General features: G+C 41.9%; 1 protein-coding gene across 5 annotated transcripts in view; it reads left to right on the forward strand.

The window, feature by feature from the left end:
• Positions 1 to 21,066, forward strand: part of LOC311525695 (sulfate transporter-like) — a 35,832-nt gene continuing 14,766 nt past the window's right edge. For 2 of the 5 annotated variants that reach the window (XM_084638008.1, XM_084638012.1), the window contains exons 1-2: positions 9,702 to 9,763; positions 13,923 to 14,048. Coding sequence is in view for 1 of the 5 variants with exons in the window: in XM_084638010.1 (XP_084494136.1) it covers positions 69 to 71 (3 nt within the window). In the remaining 4 variants the exon portion in view is untranslated. Of the gene's footprint in view, positions 72 to 9,683; positions 9,764 to 13,922; positions 14,049 to 21,066 lie in introns of those variants that run through there. The other 3 variants (XM_084638010.1, XM_084638009.1, XM_084638011.1) reach the window with 3 other exon arrangements.

Raw genomic sequence — 21,066 nt, forward strand, 5'->3', positions numbered from 1 at the left:
AGCTATGGCCAGCAGATGCAATCTGGTGCCACAATCGCAGGCAGCAACTTTACTGCAAACCAGTTCAGATGGTAAGGTGTTTTCTCAGAGTGCTACTTTAAATGCCACTATGTTCTCCTAGGTGGAGCAAGGGTGAATCTTTGCGATGAATCAGCATTTCTACATATTCCACTGAAGTGCTAATTTGTCACTCTATCCCGACAGCACTTGGTAATTCACAACACGTTTCCTTCACCTCCAGCGGCAGCAGGACGTTGTAGGAGAATGAGGATCTATTTTCTTCTTTCTCCAGCACTGGAACAGCCCCAGCATCACAAATGGCTGTGCTAATTCTGGGCCCTGGGAAGGGGTGAGCAGTTATGTGGCCGCTTGGGGAAGATGTATTGTTGCACCACCCTGTGCTATGAAAATGCCCAACCTGTCTGTTGTCTAAGGTTTGGTTTCACTGAAAGCTCCCTTGCAAGGGACTCTGAGCCCTATGCAGCAAGGTGCTGAGGTCTATTCTTCTGCTTTCACAGGCATATGACCTTGTTCTGCATATTGCAGGTGTAGGCCCTGTATTTGGCAGCTTCTTTTCTTAACCTCTGTTGGTGTCAGTGCCAGAGAAGTGGCAGCAAACTTTTCTTCCCAAGATGAGGGGGTTTGGGATGAGGGATTTAGGGAGTTTATGTCCTGCTTAATGCCAACATGCAATAGCATTTGGCTCCACCACAGTTCCCCGCATCTCTGAACCCCTGGTAGAAACGTCTGAAACTGGGTTAGAGAAGATTTCCCCTGACACCACTCAGATAGGTGGCAGTCTGATTCTTATTTGCCTCCTTTAGCCATTTGGAAGCAATGGAAGCAATGCCTCCTTTAGCCATTTGGAAGCACTCTTTAAGCAGGCTGGGTATAGGCGTCCCTGCTGTGATGGAGACCTCTATAGCCCTAACTAGACAGTTCTAAAGCCCTCTCTGAAATATGACCAAAGACAATACAACATCCCGTTGCACAATTAAAACACTTGACAGTATTGCAAAGAACTGAAACCTGAAATTACTGGGCTATAATGAGCAAAATTGAGAGGATAATTACCTAGGTGGGGCCTTCCCATCTTTGCTAGACTATAATCTAGAAGAAAAGATGAACATTTCTCTACATTGGTACAACCTTCCTTATTCTAGTAGAATTTGTTGGGGATGCAATACGTTGCCAAACTGTGTGTGTGGAGGGGGAGTGGGGTGCGGTATCCACATTGTTGGCTAATTTAGCTGTGATGGTGGGAGAAAAGGATTTTGTCATTCCTGCTGTATGGCAGGTGAACTAGATACACAGATCTCCTAATACTGCCTAAGGTGAAAGAGGCTTGCAGGTGAAAATTAATATCTAGGAAGGCAGATTTTTCTAACGTGGATACTAAGTTGACACTGCAGTTTTATTTCCAGGTCACATTTTGTCTGTTATAAAATGAAAAAATATGAGTTTGAGACTACTTCTATTTTTAATGCCGCCTACTTGTGCCTTGGGGGAGGAGGGAAAGGACAAAGGTGATTAGATGAAGATTTATGAGGAAATATGCCTGAGCCCAGTGATTTTTTAAGAATTCAATCCTATGAGAATTTTAATACCAGTTTAGCTATTGACTCTAGAAGGACCCAATAGTGCACCATACTGTATACTCAGAATATAACAATTTTGGATAGCTATTTGTGGACTGAGCTGTCTGTCTGTGAGGCCTGATAGGAACTGATGTGTGAGTTATGCGTTCCCAATGCATGCTCAGTGTTATTTAATGTTGATAGTTCCATGGCTCTGAGTTACTGGGGCTGTGTTCATTGTTATGCCCTCTTCCCTCCATTCACTTCGTTTCTGTTTGCTGTTTTTCCTATCTTTGATTGAAATCTTTAGTAGGGTGGAGAGAGGAGAAGGCAATTTTGCTGCTTCCACCTGGAGTTGCATCAAGAGTGAGGTGTGGCTGCAGTTACACTAACGAGAGGCATAAATAAGATGCTTTTAAGAAGCCAGGGCACTGACCCTGTTTGCATTTACATTCCTGGGCAGCGAAGTCATTGGGCGCAAAGTGACTCCTTTCACAAAACTAAGTGATTGGGCAACAAAATGGCAATGAAATTTAATGTGGATAAATGTAAAGTAATGCACATTGGAAAAAATAACCCCAACTATACATTCAATATGATGGGGGCTAATTTAGCTACAACTAATCAGGAGAAAGATCTTGGAGTCATTGTGGATAGTTCTCTGAAGACATCCACACAGTGTGCAGTGGCAGTCAAAAAAGCAAACAGGATGTTAGGAATCATTTAAAAAGATAGAGGATAAGATGGAGAATATCTTATTGCCCTTATATAAATCCATGTTACACCACATGTTACAACAGCACATCATTTTCTTCGACAATACTACTAATGAACCATCATTTGTGGCCTCCCCCATCCTACTTCCCCTCCCCTCTATTTTTTGAGTGAAAAAACCAAAACCAGTTCGTATAGAATGAGCATGCATGTTTGCACCTGCTATAAACACAACCTGTGTACTTGATTCAGTGAACAGCAAGCCACGCATGCCCTTGTGCATGCAGTTCCTAGCCTCCAGCCCTACATATCAGCTGATGCCCCATCTTGTAGCATTGGCTGATGTACTTCCTAAGATGGGTGACTGACACAAATTGGAACTTCAACCTTTTGAAATATCTTCCCTCATTTTACAGCAAGGCTCATTTTGTTCCACCCTAATGATATCTAGGGATGAGGGAGCTGCTTCAGATAAAACAAGCTGAACATTCACCCCCAATTAAAATTGAATAGAGCCCAACCCTGCAGTTTTCCTGTGGGTTCAAGCAATATTTTCATTCTGTTTTAAAATGCATATGTACCTCTTCCCTTTCTGCAGTTGCAGTTACTGCAAACAGAAATACTATAAGAAAGGTGATTCCCAAAGTACCTGGGCTGCAGCCAAAACCAGGAGTTCGCATCAGAATGAGCCAAGATCCAGAGCCAAGAGGTTCTGATACATTAGCTTTGAATAGGCATCCAAAATGAATCTCTGGACCACCTAAAACACCCACCATGCTGGGTTGGCAAAACAGATGGGAAATAGGCATTTTGAGTGTCACACAAAGGTGATCTTGTAAAGGGTGATGATTGTCATGGGGTCACTGGATGAAACCAGGTACACTAATAGCCTGGAACTTCTGTCTTTTAGGAACATTTTGGTATGGCCTAGCTGATATTTAAGAGGCAATTAATACATGCTGTTAAATGGGGTTTCTCCTCTCCCGATTTTGCCTCCCCAAAATCCCACAATGGTGTAAACACAATAAGCCCCAATAGTTTGGGCATGACAGATGCTATTTAATAGTAAGTGTTCCCAAAAAGAGTGCACAAACAGTATTATAGGAGAAGAGCATGGGGGAGAGAGAAGGGACCTGTGCATCTGTAACGCTGACAGACCCCAGTCATCATCAGACATGATCGAACTGGGGACCTCTGCAGCTTAATGCACGAGCTTCTACTGCATGAACGAAAAGCCAACTGGCTGCTAGCTAAGGCTGTACAGCAGACTCATTTTATCTCTCTCTTTAAGTGGCCTCAGTGCCACTAGATGGGACAGACCACCACACTCAAGAGGTGTGTGGGTTACACATCAGCATACCCTGGATCAAATACTGAAGACTACAGCTGCATGGCACTAAAATGTAAGAAAAGTAACCAGATCTATCCTGGGACAAAAGTCCTGTTAACACACAGGTACATTAACTATAGAACCTGATACCATACAGTGCTGCTGAAGGAAAAACAGATGGAGGCTAATTGCCTAATCTTTAAAGATTTACTTTGTGTTTTTCACCAAATATAAAAGCACGTACAGCAGAAAGGAAAAACAACCAGAATTCAAAACATTCAGTCTGGAGAATTTTTTGTTTGTTTGTTTGCTTTGAAATTCCAGCAAATATTATTTCCGTATTCCTCTTTAGCTGACACAATTTGGTTAATATGCCAAATTCCTCTATAGTTAACCTCTCGAGGGAGAAGATGAAAATGCTGTAGTAATTGTTTCTTTGCTTTGTTGTTTCTCATTTGGGTTTTGTAGAGTTACTCCATAACGACAGGTTTCAGAGTAGCAGCCGTGTTAGTCTGTATTCGCAAAAAGAAAAGGAGTACTTGTGGCACCTTAGAGACTAACCAATTTATTTGAAAGCATAAGCTTTCGTGAGCTACAGCTCACTTCATCGGATTGTTAACATAAATTTGGTAGTCTCTAAGGTGCCACAAAGTACTCCTTTTCTTTTTTCCATAAAGATCTGTCTCTCTAGTGCTTTTATAATAGCTGCCACTCTTTACTGGGATTGATCTACCAGTCTTGGATAGAGCTGGGCAAAATGTTCTGGTTGAAACATTTTTTGGTGAAACATTCAAATTATGGGTCGACCAACACATCATTTTGCGAATTTGTGTCAATTTTGCCAAATTGTTTCAGTTGAAAAAAACAAACCAACTAAAAAAAAAAAGTTCTGAAATAACTGCAATGTTTCATTTTTTCCTTTTAGAAATGAAATATTGTGATTTTTCCATTTGAAATGAATTGGTTTGAAATTTCTTTCAGTTTTATTTAAAAAGTCAAAACAAAATGAAACATAATATTTCATGGAACTGAAAACATTTTTTAACTTTTTGATTTGCTGAATATTTAAAATAAATTGTTTGGGGTTGGTCTAAAATGAACTTTTTTTCTAATTTTTCAGACCTGCCACCAAACCAAAAAATCTCTTATTCTCACAGCTCTAGTCTTGGAGTCCCCATACACTTCATGTTCAGTTAAAACCCAGATGAAAATCACCAGCAGGACCAGTCTCCAGGAGGAACCAGCAATAGTGCTGCTGCTGCTGCCATTAAATGGGGGTGGGGAGGGAAGTGGGGGATGCAACATTACAGCTTTTACATGCACTGAAGTCAGGAAATTCAAAGATAGTTTTCCCCCGTAGATCTGATGTAACAGTTTGTATTACTGTATGCAGTGTTGAGTATTAAATCTTACTGCAATGTGGCCAAATGATAGTGGTGGCAGGTGTTTTCCTGATTTTTAGGGCTCAGCCATAACTATTCAAGCCAGAATTTAAGGGCTCAGCCATAACATTGCATTAATAAGTGCACAAAACAGGTGTGTCCAACTTATGGTAGCAGGTCTTTCTGGCATCATTTCTAATCTGTATAGCCACATCATTTCCCATAGCTGTATTTCCTTATACCTAACAGGTAGCATTTTCCCAAATCTATTTTAATCCCCTCATTTTCCAGTTCATTATCCCTTTTATTGGCTTTTTCAGCATTGGGGTCTAGTGCAGTGCTTAATTTGTGCCAGGACTTCCCAAGGCTGAGCCCTGGCACCTCTAGGCTTGGTAGTTCATACCCCGGCACCTCTGGGCCTGCTGTGTCAGTTATGAAAGTAAAAAAATTGCTTGAGCTCCAGCACCTAATTGCTTGAGCCCCAACACCTCTTTCAATACCAATTAAGCATTGGTCTAATGTAATGGTAGCCACTAACTCAGTGCTCAATTTTCCTCTACCGCAAGTGGACTTAGGCTCTGACCTTTTCATGTGAAAGGTGTGTCTAGAGGGCTCTTCAATGAACTGTCCTTTATTACCTAATCATAGAAGTGTAGGACTGAAAGGAACCTCAATGGGTCATCTAGTCCAGTCTCCTTCACTCAAAGCAGGACTAAGTAATGAACTAGTTCATTCCTGACAGTGTTTTCTAACCTGGTCTTAAAAACCTCCAGTGACGGAGATTCCACAATGCCCCCAAGTAATTTATTCCAGTGTTTAACTACCCTGATAGGAAGTTTTTCCGATTGTCCAACTTAAACCGCCCTTGCTGCATTTTACCCCCTTGCTTCTTGTCCTATCTTCAAAGGTTAATGAGAACAATTTTCACCCTCCTCCTTGTAACAACCTTTTATGTACTTGAAAACTGTTATCATGTTGCCCCTCAGTCTTGTCTTCTCTTCTCCAGACTAAACAAACCCAGATTTTTCAATCTTTCCTCATAGGTCATATTTTCTAGACCTTTAATCATTTTTGTTGCTCTTATCTAGACTTTCTCCAAATTGTTTATATCTTTCCTGAAATGTGGCGCCCAGAACTGGACACAGTACTCCAGCTGAGACTTTATCAACATTGTACAGTAAACAATCAAGGCAGTATATTAAACATCTATCACTCAAAGAAATAATCAGCACATTTCATCTTTATTTATTTTTGGTCAAGAGTGAAAAATCTGGTCAGACACCTTTTTCTCTGCCACTGCAACACAACTATCAATTACCATTATGCATGTTTAGAGCCTTAGAAAAGGATAATATTAAATGTATCATTTTAATCTGTACAGTTAAGCAAAAGTAGATCTTTCAGCCCATGTATAATATCACAAAACAAGACATGGGCGGTGAGTCAGTAGACCTAGAGTTGTTGGCACCTTCCTTATTCTTGCACATTGAATGCGACTGATCTTTGTCAGTTCAAGGCTGCATCTGAAAAACAAATATTAGGCAACATTCAGTTTCAGGGATTGCATTCCCACCTTTCAATGCAAACCCAGCCAAAAAGGTAACTGGGGCTGAATTCAGCCCAAACATTGTAAACCACAGAATACTAGAAGACTAGTGGTTTTGAATGTGTAAAATGTCAAAGATTCTCTGTGATTTGGCTTGGAAGCATTTGATTTTTATTGGTTAATGTCAATTTCACACAAACTGATGAAAAAGTATTTCCATCTATAATAATAGAAATTTATAGACAGGCAAAGTAAGAAAAATGCTGCCTGAGAACGTATAAGTTTGATTTAAAAATATTTAGTTTTTATATTTTGACATGTGATGTCGATAGTTTGTGTTAGCACTTATAAAGTTTTAACTTTTTAATCTCAGTGTCTACTATTATTAAATAATTACTGTTGGATCCCCCCTTCCATAATTTTGTGCAACTGTGAACATTTAAAGTGTTAAAAATAAAAAGAATGCTTAAAAACTAACATTGATATTACCTATTTAAATTATAAAAAAATAATAATTGAATTATGCCATGCCTATCTCTGGTTCATGGTTAGGAGGGACAAGGAGAAAAAATAGAATGTTTTCAAGATAGTTCAATGACACTGAGGCAAATAGCTTTCTAAGATTTCAAAAGGCATTTGACATTTCTGAATATTTGTGCTATCCTAGTGCAAAATGAGACAATTTTCTCTTTAAGGAATTACTGAAGTATCTTTAAATGTGAGAGATATGGGAAAATTTTAGATTCTTTTGTCTGTTTGTTAGCAACAAAGATTAAACTTATAAATTAAAAGAATTGGGATGATTTAATTGGTTCTCAAATTTGAATTAATCAGTTCAGAAAGATTAGTACCAATCTAACTCTTTGTATGAGAATTTTTCAGCCCTCATGGGAGTCCGGGACATGTTAAGGAAGTAATCATACTTGAAAGTTAAAGCTGAAAGTATTATTATTACCTCTGCAGTGGGCCAAATCTTGAGCACTCTCAATTCCTTTTGATATCAGTGAGGGATGCTAGTGCTTTGCAGATACTCACTTGTTTTCAGGATTTGGCCCAGACTTATGAAATGTTGTGATCAGCTCCATGTGCCAATTCTTCTTGCATACCATGGCTGGTTTATTGGAAGCTGAGATGTTTTTTGTCAGCCCATGTCTCACCCAAGCAGTAGTGTGTTACTCTGCAGTGTTGGTTTTCAGTTTTTTGCCTACTCCTTCTTCTGCAAACCTAGTAATTGTTTCCTTTGTAATCCTCTGGTCTCTTGTCTTCCTCTTTTATTCTGGTCCACTGGTCATTCTTCTGCAATGTCTGTTGGCAGTTAAGAAACCATCTGCATGAGGCAGAACTTTGTCATAAATTCTGTTACACTCTGTTCCGGTCCTACACCTAAAACTTATGTCAAACTAGCTATGTTGCTCACACCCCTAAGACATGTAGTTAAACCAACCACTAGGTTGATGGAAGAATTCTTCTGTTGACCCAGCTACTGCCTCTTAATGAGGCGGATTTACTACAGCAATGGAAAACCCCCTTCTGTCCATGAAGCAAGTGTCTACAGTACAGCAGTTGCATAGCTGCAGCAGTGCTTTGTAATATAGACATACCCTAGGAGACAATGGGCATGTGATTTCAGAGTCCCAACCATTCCCCAGAAATTCTCTCATTTGACACGATTTGGGGTTAGTTACCATTATAATCTGTATTGCTCTACTTTAGCACTCCATTAATTGTTACTTATTTGAGGTGAACAAGGTTTCTTCCTGTCCATATTGCATTTGGGACAAGGAGGATAGTTAGAATGACGTGATGTAGTTCAAAAGACCGTATGATGACACAGTGTCCAGTTTTTTTACACACACGGCATGAAGCGTACCATGAAGCAAACCAGCAATGGTCTAATCTAATACAACACATCCTCTGATTCTCTGGTGTGCACCCTAGAACTAATGCCAAAGGGTTTGTGTGTGCTGGGACTAAAGATTCAGCTTGGGCCCAAACACTGAATTTGATGGCAAGAGGTGTTGGTTTGTATCTCACCCTTAGGCTAGGTCTACACAAGAAACTTTTGCCAGTTTAGGGGTGTGATTTTTTTAAACAACATTTCTATATTAACAGTTATAGTAACATACAAGTTATTTTGCTGGCACAGATTATTTCACGTGGGGAACAGGTGCAGAAGCACTCTTTTGCCAGTATAAGATGTGTTTCCACTAGGAGGGTTTGCCGGTCAGGCTATACCAGTATGGCTACACCAGCAATACGTTTCTGCTGCAGCCCTGGCCTTAGTGTTATGTACAGGTTAGATTTCAGAGTAGCAGCCGTGTTAGTCTGTATTCGCAAATAGAAAAGGAGTACTTGTGGCACCTTAGAGACTAACCAATTTATCTGAGCATGAGCTTTCGTGAGCTACAGCTCACTTCATCGGATGCATTCAGTGGAAAAACTGAATGCACCCACTGAATGCATCCGATGAAGTGAGCTGTAGCTCACGAAAGCTTATGCTCAAATAAATTGGTTAGTCTCTAAGGTGCCACAAGTCCTCCTTTTCTTTTTGTACAGGATAGGGCTCCCCAGTGTAATGACAGACAGACAGGCCTATCTCCCCCTCCCCACCACTCCTTCCGTTGTGAGTGACAAAGTGGCACATGACGAGTGTGGCTAGGTCAATCCAGGGGGCCTGAAAGCCAGGCCTGGGGCTGGGGTTGTGACAGGGGTTTCTCACCATGGGCCCTCTTGGTGCCCCTGCCCGTGGCACTGTGTGATCCCTTCCCTTCTCCCAAGGTGCCACTTCCCTGCCTGTCACGGGGGAAGGAAGGGGTGTGTGCTTTGGCTATGCCCAGGAGAAACTGCTCCCCCTGACCCCATCGGGCCAGGAAGGGTTCCCTAAAGGGGAACAACCGCTCCTCCTCCCCGCTCTGCCCTGCCCCCTTCTTCTCCTCCTCTGCCCTCTTCTGCCCTGCCCCTTTTACTCCCCCCCCCCGCTCTGCCCCCCTCATCCTCCCTGCCCCCCCTTCCTCTCCTCTTCTGCCCTGCCCCCTGCCCCTCTTCTTTCTTCCTCTTCCCTCCCCGCCCTCGCGCAGGGCGCTGCGCCGGCGGGGGCGGGCAGGAGGAGGCGGGGCTTGCGGCCGGGCCCGTCCCCTCAGCTCCGGGCCGGCCGTTGAGCTCAGCGTGGCCGGGATCCGAGTTTATCTCTCGGCGGTGGGAGCGGGGCGGACGGGTGAGTGACCTCTGCTGGGAGCGGGGTGCGCGGGCGGCCTAGCGAGGGCGCTCCGGTGGGGGCCGCCCCGCGGGAGAGCGGGGGTCCCGGAGGGGTGGGTCGTGCTCCGGTGGAGCGGGGAGACTCGGTGCAGGGGTGGGCGCCCCGGGGAGAGCGTCAGGACAGGGATCCTGGGGGGATGCGTGAGCCCCCGGGAGAGCAGCGGGAGGGGGAGTCCTGGGGAGTGGGAAAGGGAGACGCCCCCGGGGGGAATGTGGGGCCAGGGATCCCCCTGGTAATGGGGAAACACTCTGAGAAGGGGGCTGCTGGTGAGGAGGGTGCGGTGGCGCACCCCAAGGAGAGCGGGCTGGGGGTCCTGTTGGGGATGTGGGCGATGCACTCCGGGGAGAGCTGGGCTCACTCTCAGTTATTTTCAGACTTCTCAGTTAACTTTGTCAGCGCTTCTATAACTAAGCCTCCAAATCTGCTCTGTCGAAAAATCCTCCCTGCCTTGTTCTCCTTCAGCCTCCCTGTGCCGTATACACAGAGCCTCCCTCCACTACCAGAACTGCTTGCTGTCCCAGCTCGTCTCATCCCTGCGTTGTCTAACCCACTTACAAACTTCTGCCAGGTGTCTTACTCTGCCTGTATCACATTAAATAACTGATAATAATCCTGAATGGTGGTTTTCCCCCTCTCAGCACCATTTTGATTGGTCAGCTCCAGGCTGGGGTGAAATTAGGAGGGACAGTAGTATTTAAAGATTATTATTAAAGATTTAAACTCACATGAGTAAACCAAACAGACCAGTTTTTCTTAGAGAGATGAAATCTGGAGTTTAAGATTGTTGAAATTTATGATATTGGTGCTGACTCATCACTAGTTTTGAATAGAACTTGACTCATCTGGTTAGTGCATCTTTATTAAAGACTTTATCCCAAAACACCTTCCAGAGCTAAATAAGAAATAACAGCAGAAACATCTCAGTTTGAGAGAGACAGGCAAGAGAGAATAAATTTATAGGTGAGACTTGAAAATAGATGGGAGTATCACAGAGGCAGACTGAGTGCCTGGAGCTATAGTGGGACTGATAATTACTGGATTTGGAGAGAAGGGAAGATGCAGAAGGCACCAGTCCCTTCCTGTTTTAGACCCTGGTCAGTTAAATTCTGATATTTAAGTGGGAAAAGATCAAAGTGGTGATTTAAAAAGAAATAACTTCACTGTTGGTAGGAACTGCAATGTCATACCTGATATAAAAAAGTAGGGCTGAGGCTCTTGATAAAATTGCTGCAAAATTGTCCAACCCTGTAAATAAACATGGGATTTGTTTTTTCTGCTGTACATGCATTATAAAAAACATTCCTTTTTTAAAAGGGAGTATTAAACTGAATTCTGCAGATATATTCTGTAGGAGGCAATGTGGTCTGAGTTTAATGAGACCTGGGTTTTATTTCCAGCTCTGCCACAGCTTGCTGGACCTGGGTCACTTCCCTTTCAGCCAAAGTTTCCCCCATCTGTAAAGTGAGGATAATGATACTGACTTCCTTGTTTAAATGCTTTGAGATCTGCTGAGGAAGAGTGCTTTATAAGAACTAGGTGGTATTATAACCTAATTGTTATTTACTGTCATCTTGAAAAATATAAATAATCTAGTGATAAATTTGTGTTGGCTTCTAAAATGTCCCGCAGCCCTAGTGTATTAGGATGAGACACTGTCTCAAAGAGAGTATGACTGTGACCGTGGAGAGAAGACTTTTAAGCTTAAGAAAAAAAGGGGTTGGATTTTTTGTTTGATCTGTTTCACTTCTCACCATGTTTATTCTCCCTCCCTCCTACCCTCCCTCCCCCCCCCCGCCCTCACTTAACCTTTATCCAAGGTAAATGCTGGCTTTCTGTGTGCTCGTCTGTTCAGTTCAATGTCTGCAGGATTCATTTAGAGATGTCTTCTGTTCATGTGAAAACCAAACAGTTTCTCTTTTTCTGGTGGAGCTGGGAAGTTCCCGGCATTTAGTCAGAGGGGGCCATGTGATGTGAGCTGGCCTTAAACGCTCTAGGAAATTTCTTTGGGGAGAACCTCCCCTGCTGGTGTTTTATGCAGAATCTGCACATGACTGTAGCACTGTGTATCTGTTTAACTTGCCTGACTAACAGTGGGCCAGAGAGAGAGGCCCTATTTAAGGGATGAATTGCCGCTTTTCCTTCCCTGGTCCATACAAAAACTTTTGTTTTAGTTAGAAATGTTTCTTTTAGATCATAGCAAGCTTGGTGATTAAAAGATCTAGACTGACAATCCTGTAGACTAAACTGCAACATCTGCGGAATAAATCCAGCTCAGGTCTGACAGGGCAGTCATCTCTGTCCATGCTATATGTACTGCCATGTTCTCACAGATGAGCCATCCGGTTACTGTATAAGATACAGAGGAAGACACTGTTCACCCAGATCACCCTTTAATATTACATTTGAAATAGACAAAAGACCAGACACACACACCCCACTCACTCTCATGCTCGGTGCTAATTTAGAGCTTTTTTTGCTGTCATGGATAAGTGTCTGTGAGCATCATGGACGTAGTGAAACATTGCCTGAATTCAGCTCCCAAATTTATTGCTGAAATGTGATATTGTTACTGGGACAACACAGAGATGCCTATTTATGGCCCTAATTCAGAATTCAATAGAACTACACATTTGCCTAAAGTTAGACATATGTTTAAGTATGTTGCTGAATCTGAGCCTATTATCTCTTCTGAGTGGTCTAACTAGCACAGAATTAGGGTTACTGATCAAAAAAATAACTGGCATACTTCATAGGAGAATGTCATGTTTGTTTGATTTTTTGCAAGAATTTGAGCTCAATCTTATCCACATGTGATCTTTATATTGGTTCTGGAATGTTACTGCAGTAGCTGTCTCATTATTTCAGTGACACTGGATTCCCCCAGTCCCTCTACAGTTGTGGATGGACTCAGGCCCGCTGATGCGGGGGGCAAAGGGGACAATTGCCCAGGGGCCCAAGCCAAGGCTCCCGGACCCTTTTAAATCACCTGGGTGGGCTGCAGGGCTCCTAGGCACGTGCAGGGTGGTACCGGAGGCGGTGAAGGCAGCTGGGCGGGCATTTGGAAGCCCTGGCCATGCTGGAAGAGCACTCTCAGCAGCGCAGCCAGCAGCTCGCTGGGCACCAGTAGTGCAGGCACAGCACCACCCAAACGTCAGGCGGACCGTGTGGGCGTAGGCGTGGCTTGTGCATGTGTGCGTGCTCCAGCCGCCGCATGTGGTCCAGCTCTGCCCCCATGTGGTGACTCCACACTGGGCCTGGGGGCCCAATGACTGTTCTGCCCTGGGGCCTGGAATTGCTGACGGCGGGGCTGGATGGACTCTTTGGTACAGGGTAGTTTTTGCCTCCAATAACCACAGGTGAAAGGGCATGTTTTCCAAAGTATTGCTTTTACACTTAGACATTTAGGTTGGATTTTCCAGAGAGCCTAAAATTGTTAGGCCGTAACTCCTAATTAATTTCAATAGGACTTGGGTGCCTTTGAAAATCCAAACTTCTCTTTAGAAAGTTTGCTTGTGCACTCAGGGCTCTTATTCTGGAATAAGTGTGTCTACAAACAGAGTTATACAGGAATAGCTACTGAACTTTAAATTCACACCATGCATTAATCAGAAAGAACTTTCAAGTATAAATTAGCTTTTAGTGTTGAAAAGTGGCTGCATAAAACTACACAACTGTTGGTGCACAAAACTGGGTATTTGCACATTTACGTGGGTGTTTGCGCACATATAGTTTAGGTAGCCAATCTTGACATCTGGAGTCTGTATTTTGGAAAGCAAGCAGGATTTTCTTTCTGCTTGTAAGTACAAACTTGACTTGAGTTTAAAGTTGTAATGAATTGTTTGAGCACATAAGTGTGTTAAAATTCCCATTACTGTTCTCTCACTGTCCAAGTGACCATGTTCTGGGACGGTTACACGGAAATCCATGCCAGCAGAGACCTCTTGCTGCAGTTCCTGGTTCCATGAGGCTAGACTACTAGGCAGATTGCAGCTAATGGTTCAGTAAAAGGGAAAATGAATCCCCTGTCTTTTTAAACTGACTTATATGTAATCTGGATATTGTACAAATTTTAAGCTTGCATAACTTGAATACGTCCCCTTATCTGATTTTAAGACAGGTCCTTGTGGTAAATGTCTCATGACAGAGGGATATCGGTGACCGTTTCTCTTACTTCACAGCATTTGTAATGGAGCTGAAGCAATTAAGCACTCCTCAAAGACCATATTCAGACTGAAAGGAACTGGTAAGACTGAATTCTGGGCATGGAAATTGGTCGTATAAAAATAACGTCTTCTAAAAGTAAACAGACTTTGGAAACTCCTTTTCTGAAATTAAATGCTGTGCTCACTGTACTTAACTGAAGTTTTTTTGTCCTCTATCCCTGAACGGAAAGAATCCAAGTTTTATGCTAGTTGGCTTGGGTTGTCTGCTTACAGAAATAAGACAAAGCGGCATTTTTGGTCAGAAATGAGTGTAACTGGATGAAAATTCTGCCACTATCCAGTGTCCTTTCACCCTTACAGGCAATGCCTGTCTTTTTGATGAAAGATCCTTTTCACACCACATAAGGAAGGCTGTTATACAGATGCATATAAAGACTTTGTGTAAGTGAGTCCACTAGTATGACCACAACTTACTAGCAAAATCATTTTCCCTTAGACCATGATTCTGCTGTCTAGACATTCACTTAGGACATCTGAATCCAAGAATACCAGACAGGAATAAATAATATAGCTGGCTGTCATTTCAGAATTTTCTGACAGAAATTAAGAATAACTCCAAGGTTGCTGCGAGCCCTCTGTGATTTTTGGAGAAGATGGGGTCAGAAAGATTTAGATTACTGTAATGTAGGAAAATAGTGAACCTGTTTAAGAAGTTTGTAACAGTTACAAGTAGTTTGGAGATTAAATTGAAAAACAAAATGTCAGCATTTTACTGTACTCATTCACGCAAGGGTTTTGGTAGAATGATTCTTGGTTCATAATCGTGGACAGATAAATTGAAAAAAAAAGGCTTAAATCATAAATACAGCGTGCGCTTATAGTGCATACTGTAGATACGTGCACCCTTTATCCTTGAAGTATTGACTTGAAGTATTTGTTTTATACGCACACGCTATAAATAACAGCCAACTAGAATTTTGCAATACCATGTGGGAGAGCACATCATCAAGTGAGTGCTGGAAGAGGCAAGGGTCATGAATTCGAAGATCTCTTTTGGAACTGACTTGCTGTGTGACCATGGGTAACTTACTCTGTAAATTTCCCTGTTGAAAAATAGGGATCAGAATACATTCTTCACAGAGCTGTTGTGAGGCTTAATTAATCAATGTTTATAAAGTGTTATAGTTCTATATGGTAATGACATAATCTTAGTTGTATCCTGCCAGATATGAGACTAGCATAAGAGAGAAGTTCAGAATCGTTAGGGATTTATTAGATCTGTACAGTAGTGATACTATAGTTTAGATGGAGAGTTAATAGACTCTGGTTTGTGGATTTACACTTCTAGAGTGATTAAGAGGGGACGCCCTCATGTTAAGTGTAAGATGGATGTATATTTGGGTCTAAAATGAAGCACACCCCAGCCAGCTAATGTGGGTAGGGCTGCTGGAACCGTTTGTATAGTGGGGATGCTGAGAGCCATTGAACCAAAGTGTAAACCCTCTATTTGATGGAAACCACTTCAAGCCAGGGAGTGGAGCAGCACCCCCAGCACCTCTAGTTCCAACAGCTGTGAATGTGGAACCTAAATTTGGATTCCCCGTGTTAGAGCATATAGTGCTGTCACTGGACACTGTGCTGGGCAGGTGTTTGTTTTTATAATAGTTAATTGAAAAGAAAGCCTTTGTAACAAACATAAAAAAGTTGCACTGTAGTCTTCTTCAGAAATGGACTTGTATTGGGTTTCATTTAGTCATAAATGAGCTATTGTTTTCCTCTTTGTCTCATTACTTGGAACATTTTGAAACTAGACTGGGCAAAATGTTAAAAAATAGAGAACAATCCTGAAATGGTAGGGATGTGACCTAGACAGGACATTGTGCCTCAGTGGGTCACAGGACCTAATAGGTATTTTCTATTTCTGGATGCAGTGATTGTTCATAAAAGATCAGGCTTTTTTGTAAGCTGCACTTTCATGAATCCATTCATTTCTGATTGACCGAAATTCATCTACTAATCTAACTGGCTGACACAGATTTGATTGACTATAATAATAATAGTATTTGTGGTGAATTGTCTGTGTCTTCCTAGGCATTTTTCTTAAAATTACCCACCATTGCACTAGCCCTGGTAAGCTCTACTGGTGGTAGAATTGTGGCTGGCTAGTGTAGACCAGCTTTTGGTGTTTTTACCATTGTTTCTAACCTCCTCACTGCTGCATCAGTGCTAAGTGGAAGATTTGAAGAAAAATATAATTGGAGACAGTTTCCCCCAATTCTGTTGCCAAAGAAAGGGTCATGTGTGCTTTCGGATGCACAAAAACCTATATTCTGTTTGACTAGTGGTTAGCAAACCAGCTTTGCTACTCATGTAATTTGCAAGAGGCCAAGAGTTATTTAATTTGTCATCTCATGTGACTAATGCTTAAATCTGCAATAATAATGAGTCACATGGTTACCATATTACATTAACTTCTAATTATCATGTTTATCTTCAGTAGTATTGTTCAGAGGATTTAAACAAATACAGGTATTTTATACAGCTGCGAACATTAGTAAAGGCTACAGCTCACCTTCCACAGTAATCCTCTTTTCACTCACAGCTTTTTCATATACCTTTTTGGGTTGAAACTTTCCATTCTTGGCCTCAGTCCAAAGGTGAGAGTCTCTTGAAAGCTTGAATTAAAATCCATTCAGCCATTTGAGTATGCGTATAAATGAGAGAAAACATACTTCCACTATTGTCTTTCTGTGCCTGCCCAAACAGCGAATGATTTATGCCTCCTGCTGATAGGTGGAGACAGGAAAACAAGTTACTTACAGCATTGCCTTTGGTGCTACATAAAACGTTTGTTGATTGACATGCTCCCATGTGGAAGAAGCTCCTGCTAGTGGCTCTGATGCTCACAACATAAGAATGGCCATACTGGGTCACACCAGTGGTCCATCTAGCCCAGTATCCTGTCTTCTGATAGTGGCTGGTGCCAGATGCTTCAAAAGGAATGAACGGAACAAGGCAATTTATCGAGTGATCCATCGCCTATATTCCAGTCCCAGCTTCTGGCAGTCAGAGGTTTAGACACACCCAGAGCATGGGGTCGTGTTCCTGGCCATCTTGGTTAATAGATATTTATGGACCTATCCTTCAGGAATTTATCTAATTCTATTTTGAACGCAGTTAAATTTTGGCCTTCAGAACAAGGTCCACAGGTTGACTGTGCATGATGTGAAGTATTTCCTTGTGTTTGTTTTAAACCTGCCGTCTAGTAATTTCATTGGGTGACCCTTGGTTATTGTGTTATGTGAAGGGGTAAATAACACTTTCTTATTCACTTTCTCCACACCATTCATGATTTTATAGACCTCTATCATATCCCCTGTTTAGTTGTCTCTTTTCTAAGCTGAACAGTCCCAAGTCTTTTTAATCTCTCCTCATAGAGAAGCTGTTCTATACCCCTAATCATTTTTGTTGCCCTTGCCTGTACTTTTTCCCAATTCTAATATATCTTTTTTTGAAATGGGGTGACCAGAACTGCATGCCGTTCAAGGTAGGTTATAGCATGGATTTATATAGTGGTGTAACAGGGTTGGCACCCACCTCTCGCAAGTGTTTCCTTCTGGTTGGGCATGTCTGTGTTCTTTAGTTCTGGTGACCCCCTTTGGTGGTTCTCAGGTGGGTTTGTCAGTGACAGCGCTCTGGCTCAGTCACACTGTCTGCCTATTAACCAACACAAACACCTTCCAGGATAGGCCCCGGTGGACTGTACATCTCAGTGCCCCTCTGGTGGTGTCTCTCTCTAGCCCTCCCTGGGCTTTGGTCTTTAAGTAGTCCAGCCTTGGTATGGAGCTGTATCCCTAGGGCTTCCTCCCTGGAGACACTATCTTCCTGCAGCTCTCCCCAGACTCAGCAACCAGCTAGAAGCTCCCTCAATGCTCCCCCGGTCCCTGCTAGCAAACCATCCATGGCCCTACTGCTTTTTCAGGACTGCAGTCCTTTCTTCTCCTGCTCCTAGCAGCAACTAAACTATTGCTCTGCGCTGCAACTCCTTTTATATGGCCCTCCTGGGCCCTGATTGACTGCTTCCCCTGCAGCCACTGTAGGCTGCTTGGAAAACCTCTCCACTGCTGCTTCCCTAGGATGGGTGTAGCAGAACCCTGAGGCCTCCAGCAGGGGGCCTTTGGGCCTAGTCCACCCCATCACAAGTGGCATTATGATATTTTCTGTTTTATTATCTATCCCTTCCTAATAGTTCCTAACATCCTATTAGCTTTTTTGACTGCTGCTGCACATTGAGCAGATATTTTCAAAGAACTAGCCCAAGTGACTCCAAGATCTCTTTCTTGGGTGGAAACAGCTAATTTAGACCCCTTTATTTTGTATGTATAGTTGGGATTATATTTTCCAATGTACCTTATTTTCCAATTATCAACATTCAGTTTCATCCGATATTTTGTTGCCCAGTCACCCAGTTTTGTGAGATCCCTATGTAACTCTTCGCAGTCAGCTTTGGACTTATCTTGAGTAATTTTGTCTCATCTGCAAACTTTGCCACCTCTCTGTTTACCCCTTTTTCTAGATCATTATTGAATATGTTGAACAGCACTAGTCCCAGTGCAGATCCTTGGGGGACCCCACTATTTACCTCTCCACTGGGAAAACTGACCATTTATTCCTACCCTTTGTTTCCTATCTTTTAACTAGTTACTGATCCATTAGAGGACCTTCCCTCTTATCCTGTGTCTGCCTATTTTGCTTAAGAGTCTTTTGTGAGGAACCTTGTCAAAAGCTTTCACAAAATCCAAGTATATTCTATCCACTTGATGACCCCTTCAAAGAATTTTAATAGATTGGTGAGGCATGATCTCCCTTTATAAAAGCTATGTTGACTCTTCCACAACATATTGTGTTCACCTGTGTGTCTGATAATTCTGCTCTGTGCTCTTTCAGTCAATTTGCCTGATACTGAAGTTAGGCTTACTGGCCTGTCATTGCCAGGATTGCCTCTGGAGCCTTTTTAAAAAAAGTCAGTATTACATTAGCTACCTACCAGTCATCTGGTACTTTGTATTTCTTTTTCTTGAAGTTGTTGTTCTCCCCTTTCCCTTTTTAAAAAAAGAAAAAACAAAACAGAAACAAACTAAATCAATATTAATGAATCATTAAGGCTGCATATTTAAACACAGTCAGGAAATGCAAAAATTAGCATTCTGACAGCAACATTAACTCATCCACACTGCACAGAAGCACTTTGGGATAATTACACTGTTCAGTGTATACCTTAAAATACAGCATGTGCAATGCAGATAGATTAATGTTGCTCCCAGAACCATATTTTTTCATTTCTATACATTTTTGTGTTTAAAATTGCAAACTTAACATTGCTTTAGCTAAGGGTTGTTGGGTTTTTCTGAGATGTCTGTGGGTTTTTTTTGTTTTTGTTTTTGTTTCAATTTTATAATAATAGATGTAAAATGAAATCACTGGTGATGGACATTATTTAGGTCTGTTTGACTTTTGCAGGCAGTTAGTTCCATGTAATAATGTCTTTGTTCCCTGGGGTGTATCAGCAAGTACTAGATGTTCAGCAAGCTTACACAAGGAAGTGCTTGGATAGATGACTCTTTACATAAAATGGTCGTGAAATAATTTTTTTAACCAGTTGCAGTAATGACCACACTGATGAGTCTGTCTTTCTATTCCTAATATTTATGCTATGCTTACTATAGTCTCTTCTGTCTTCCTTCTCTGTTATATTTCTCATGCACCTAGCATTGCAGGAAACACCATTTAAGAGTAGCAGCCGTATTAATCTGTATCCGCAAAAAGAAAAGGAGGACTTGTGGCACCTTAGAGTCGAACAAATTTATCTGAGTATAAGCTTTCATAAGCTACAGATCACTTTATCGGATGCATGCAGTGGAAAATACAGTAGGGGGATTTTATATACACAGAGAACATGAAACAATGGGTGTTACCATACACACTGTAATGGGAGTGATCAGGTAAGGTGAGCTATTACCAGCAGGAGAGAAAAAAAACCTTTTGTAGTGATAATCAAGGTGGGCCATTTCCAGCAGTTGAAAAGAACGGGTGAGGAACAGTAGCGGGGGAAAATAAACATGGGGAAATAGTTTTACTTTGTGTAATGACACATCCACTCCCAGTCTTTATTCAAGCCTAATTTAATGGTGTCCAGTTTGCAAATTAATTCCAATTCAGCAGTCTCTCTTTGGAGTCTGTTTTTGAAGTTTTTTTGTTGTAAGTTTGTAGGCTGTGGAGTTTGTGAAATCTTTTCAGTTTAACTTCACAGTCAGACTAATTGGAGTAAGTAAGCTCAAATTGGGCTGAGCTGCAGGCTGAATACATTGTGGTATTCACTGTCATAAGTGTGTGTGGGATGTTCCATTCAGAAGTGTGACTAGCCCAGTCTGTCAGTGACCTGGGTTCCTTCTTTCAATGAAGTATTTGTGGTTTTTCTGTGTGTGTGTTTCTCCTTCGTCTCCCTACCCCCTCCACTCTGTCCCTCTGCCCAAACCACCATACAGACACTTCATGCAGAAACCCAACCAGTACTCTTTATATGCAGAGAGGAAATTTACCAAATAGCTATTTCAGTTTCTCAATAATTCCAAATCTCTCTGTGAGGATTTAGCTGGCTGAGGCCTTTCCCTCACACCCTTTTTAGTATGGCCTTGGCTTTTATTCATCCTTTTGTCTTTGTTTTTATGTACAGAAAAAAAATCTGGTACTTTGAAGATATACCCCTAAAATTAGAATTGCATTGGACTCTGAGCGGATTAGTTCATTGGTTTCAGTGGGTGTCAGGTGGCTAAAATACTCTGCTCTCTAAGAACTTGAATGTATACTTGAAGGGAAGGGAGAATGACCCAGTTCAATATAATTGATCAAAATATTATAACCTTCAATTGCTATTGAACAATGGAATAGCTCAAGTTTGGTGGTGCAATTGCTGGAGGTTAATACAAAACAGAGGTTCCAAAGTGAAATATGTTGCAATGTAATATGGAGTAACTGAACTAATAAGAATGTATTGATTCTTAATTGGAACTTCACTTTAGATGTGCATTGAATACTGCT

The sequence above is a fragment of the Lepidochelys olivacea genome, assembly GCF_965140295.1.
Source record: "Lepidochelys olivacea isolate rLepOli2 genome assembly, chromosome: 8".
Taxonomy (NCBI): Eukaryota; Metazoa; Chordata; order Testudines; family Cheloniidae; genus Lepidochelys; species Lepidochelys olivacea.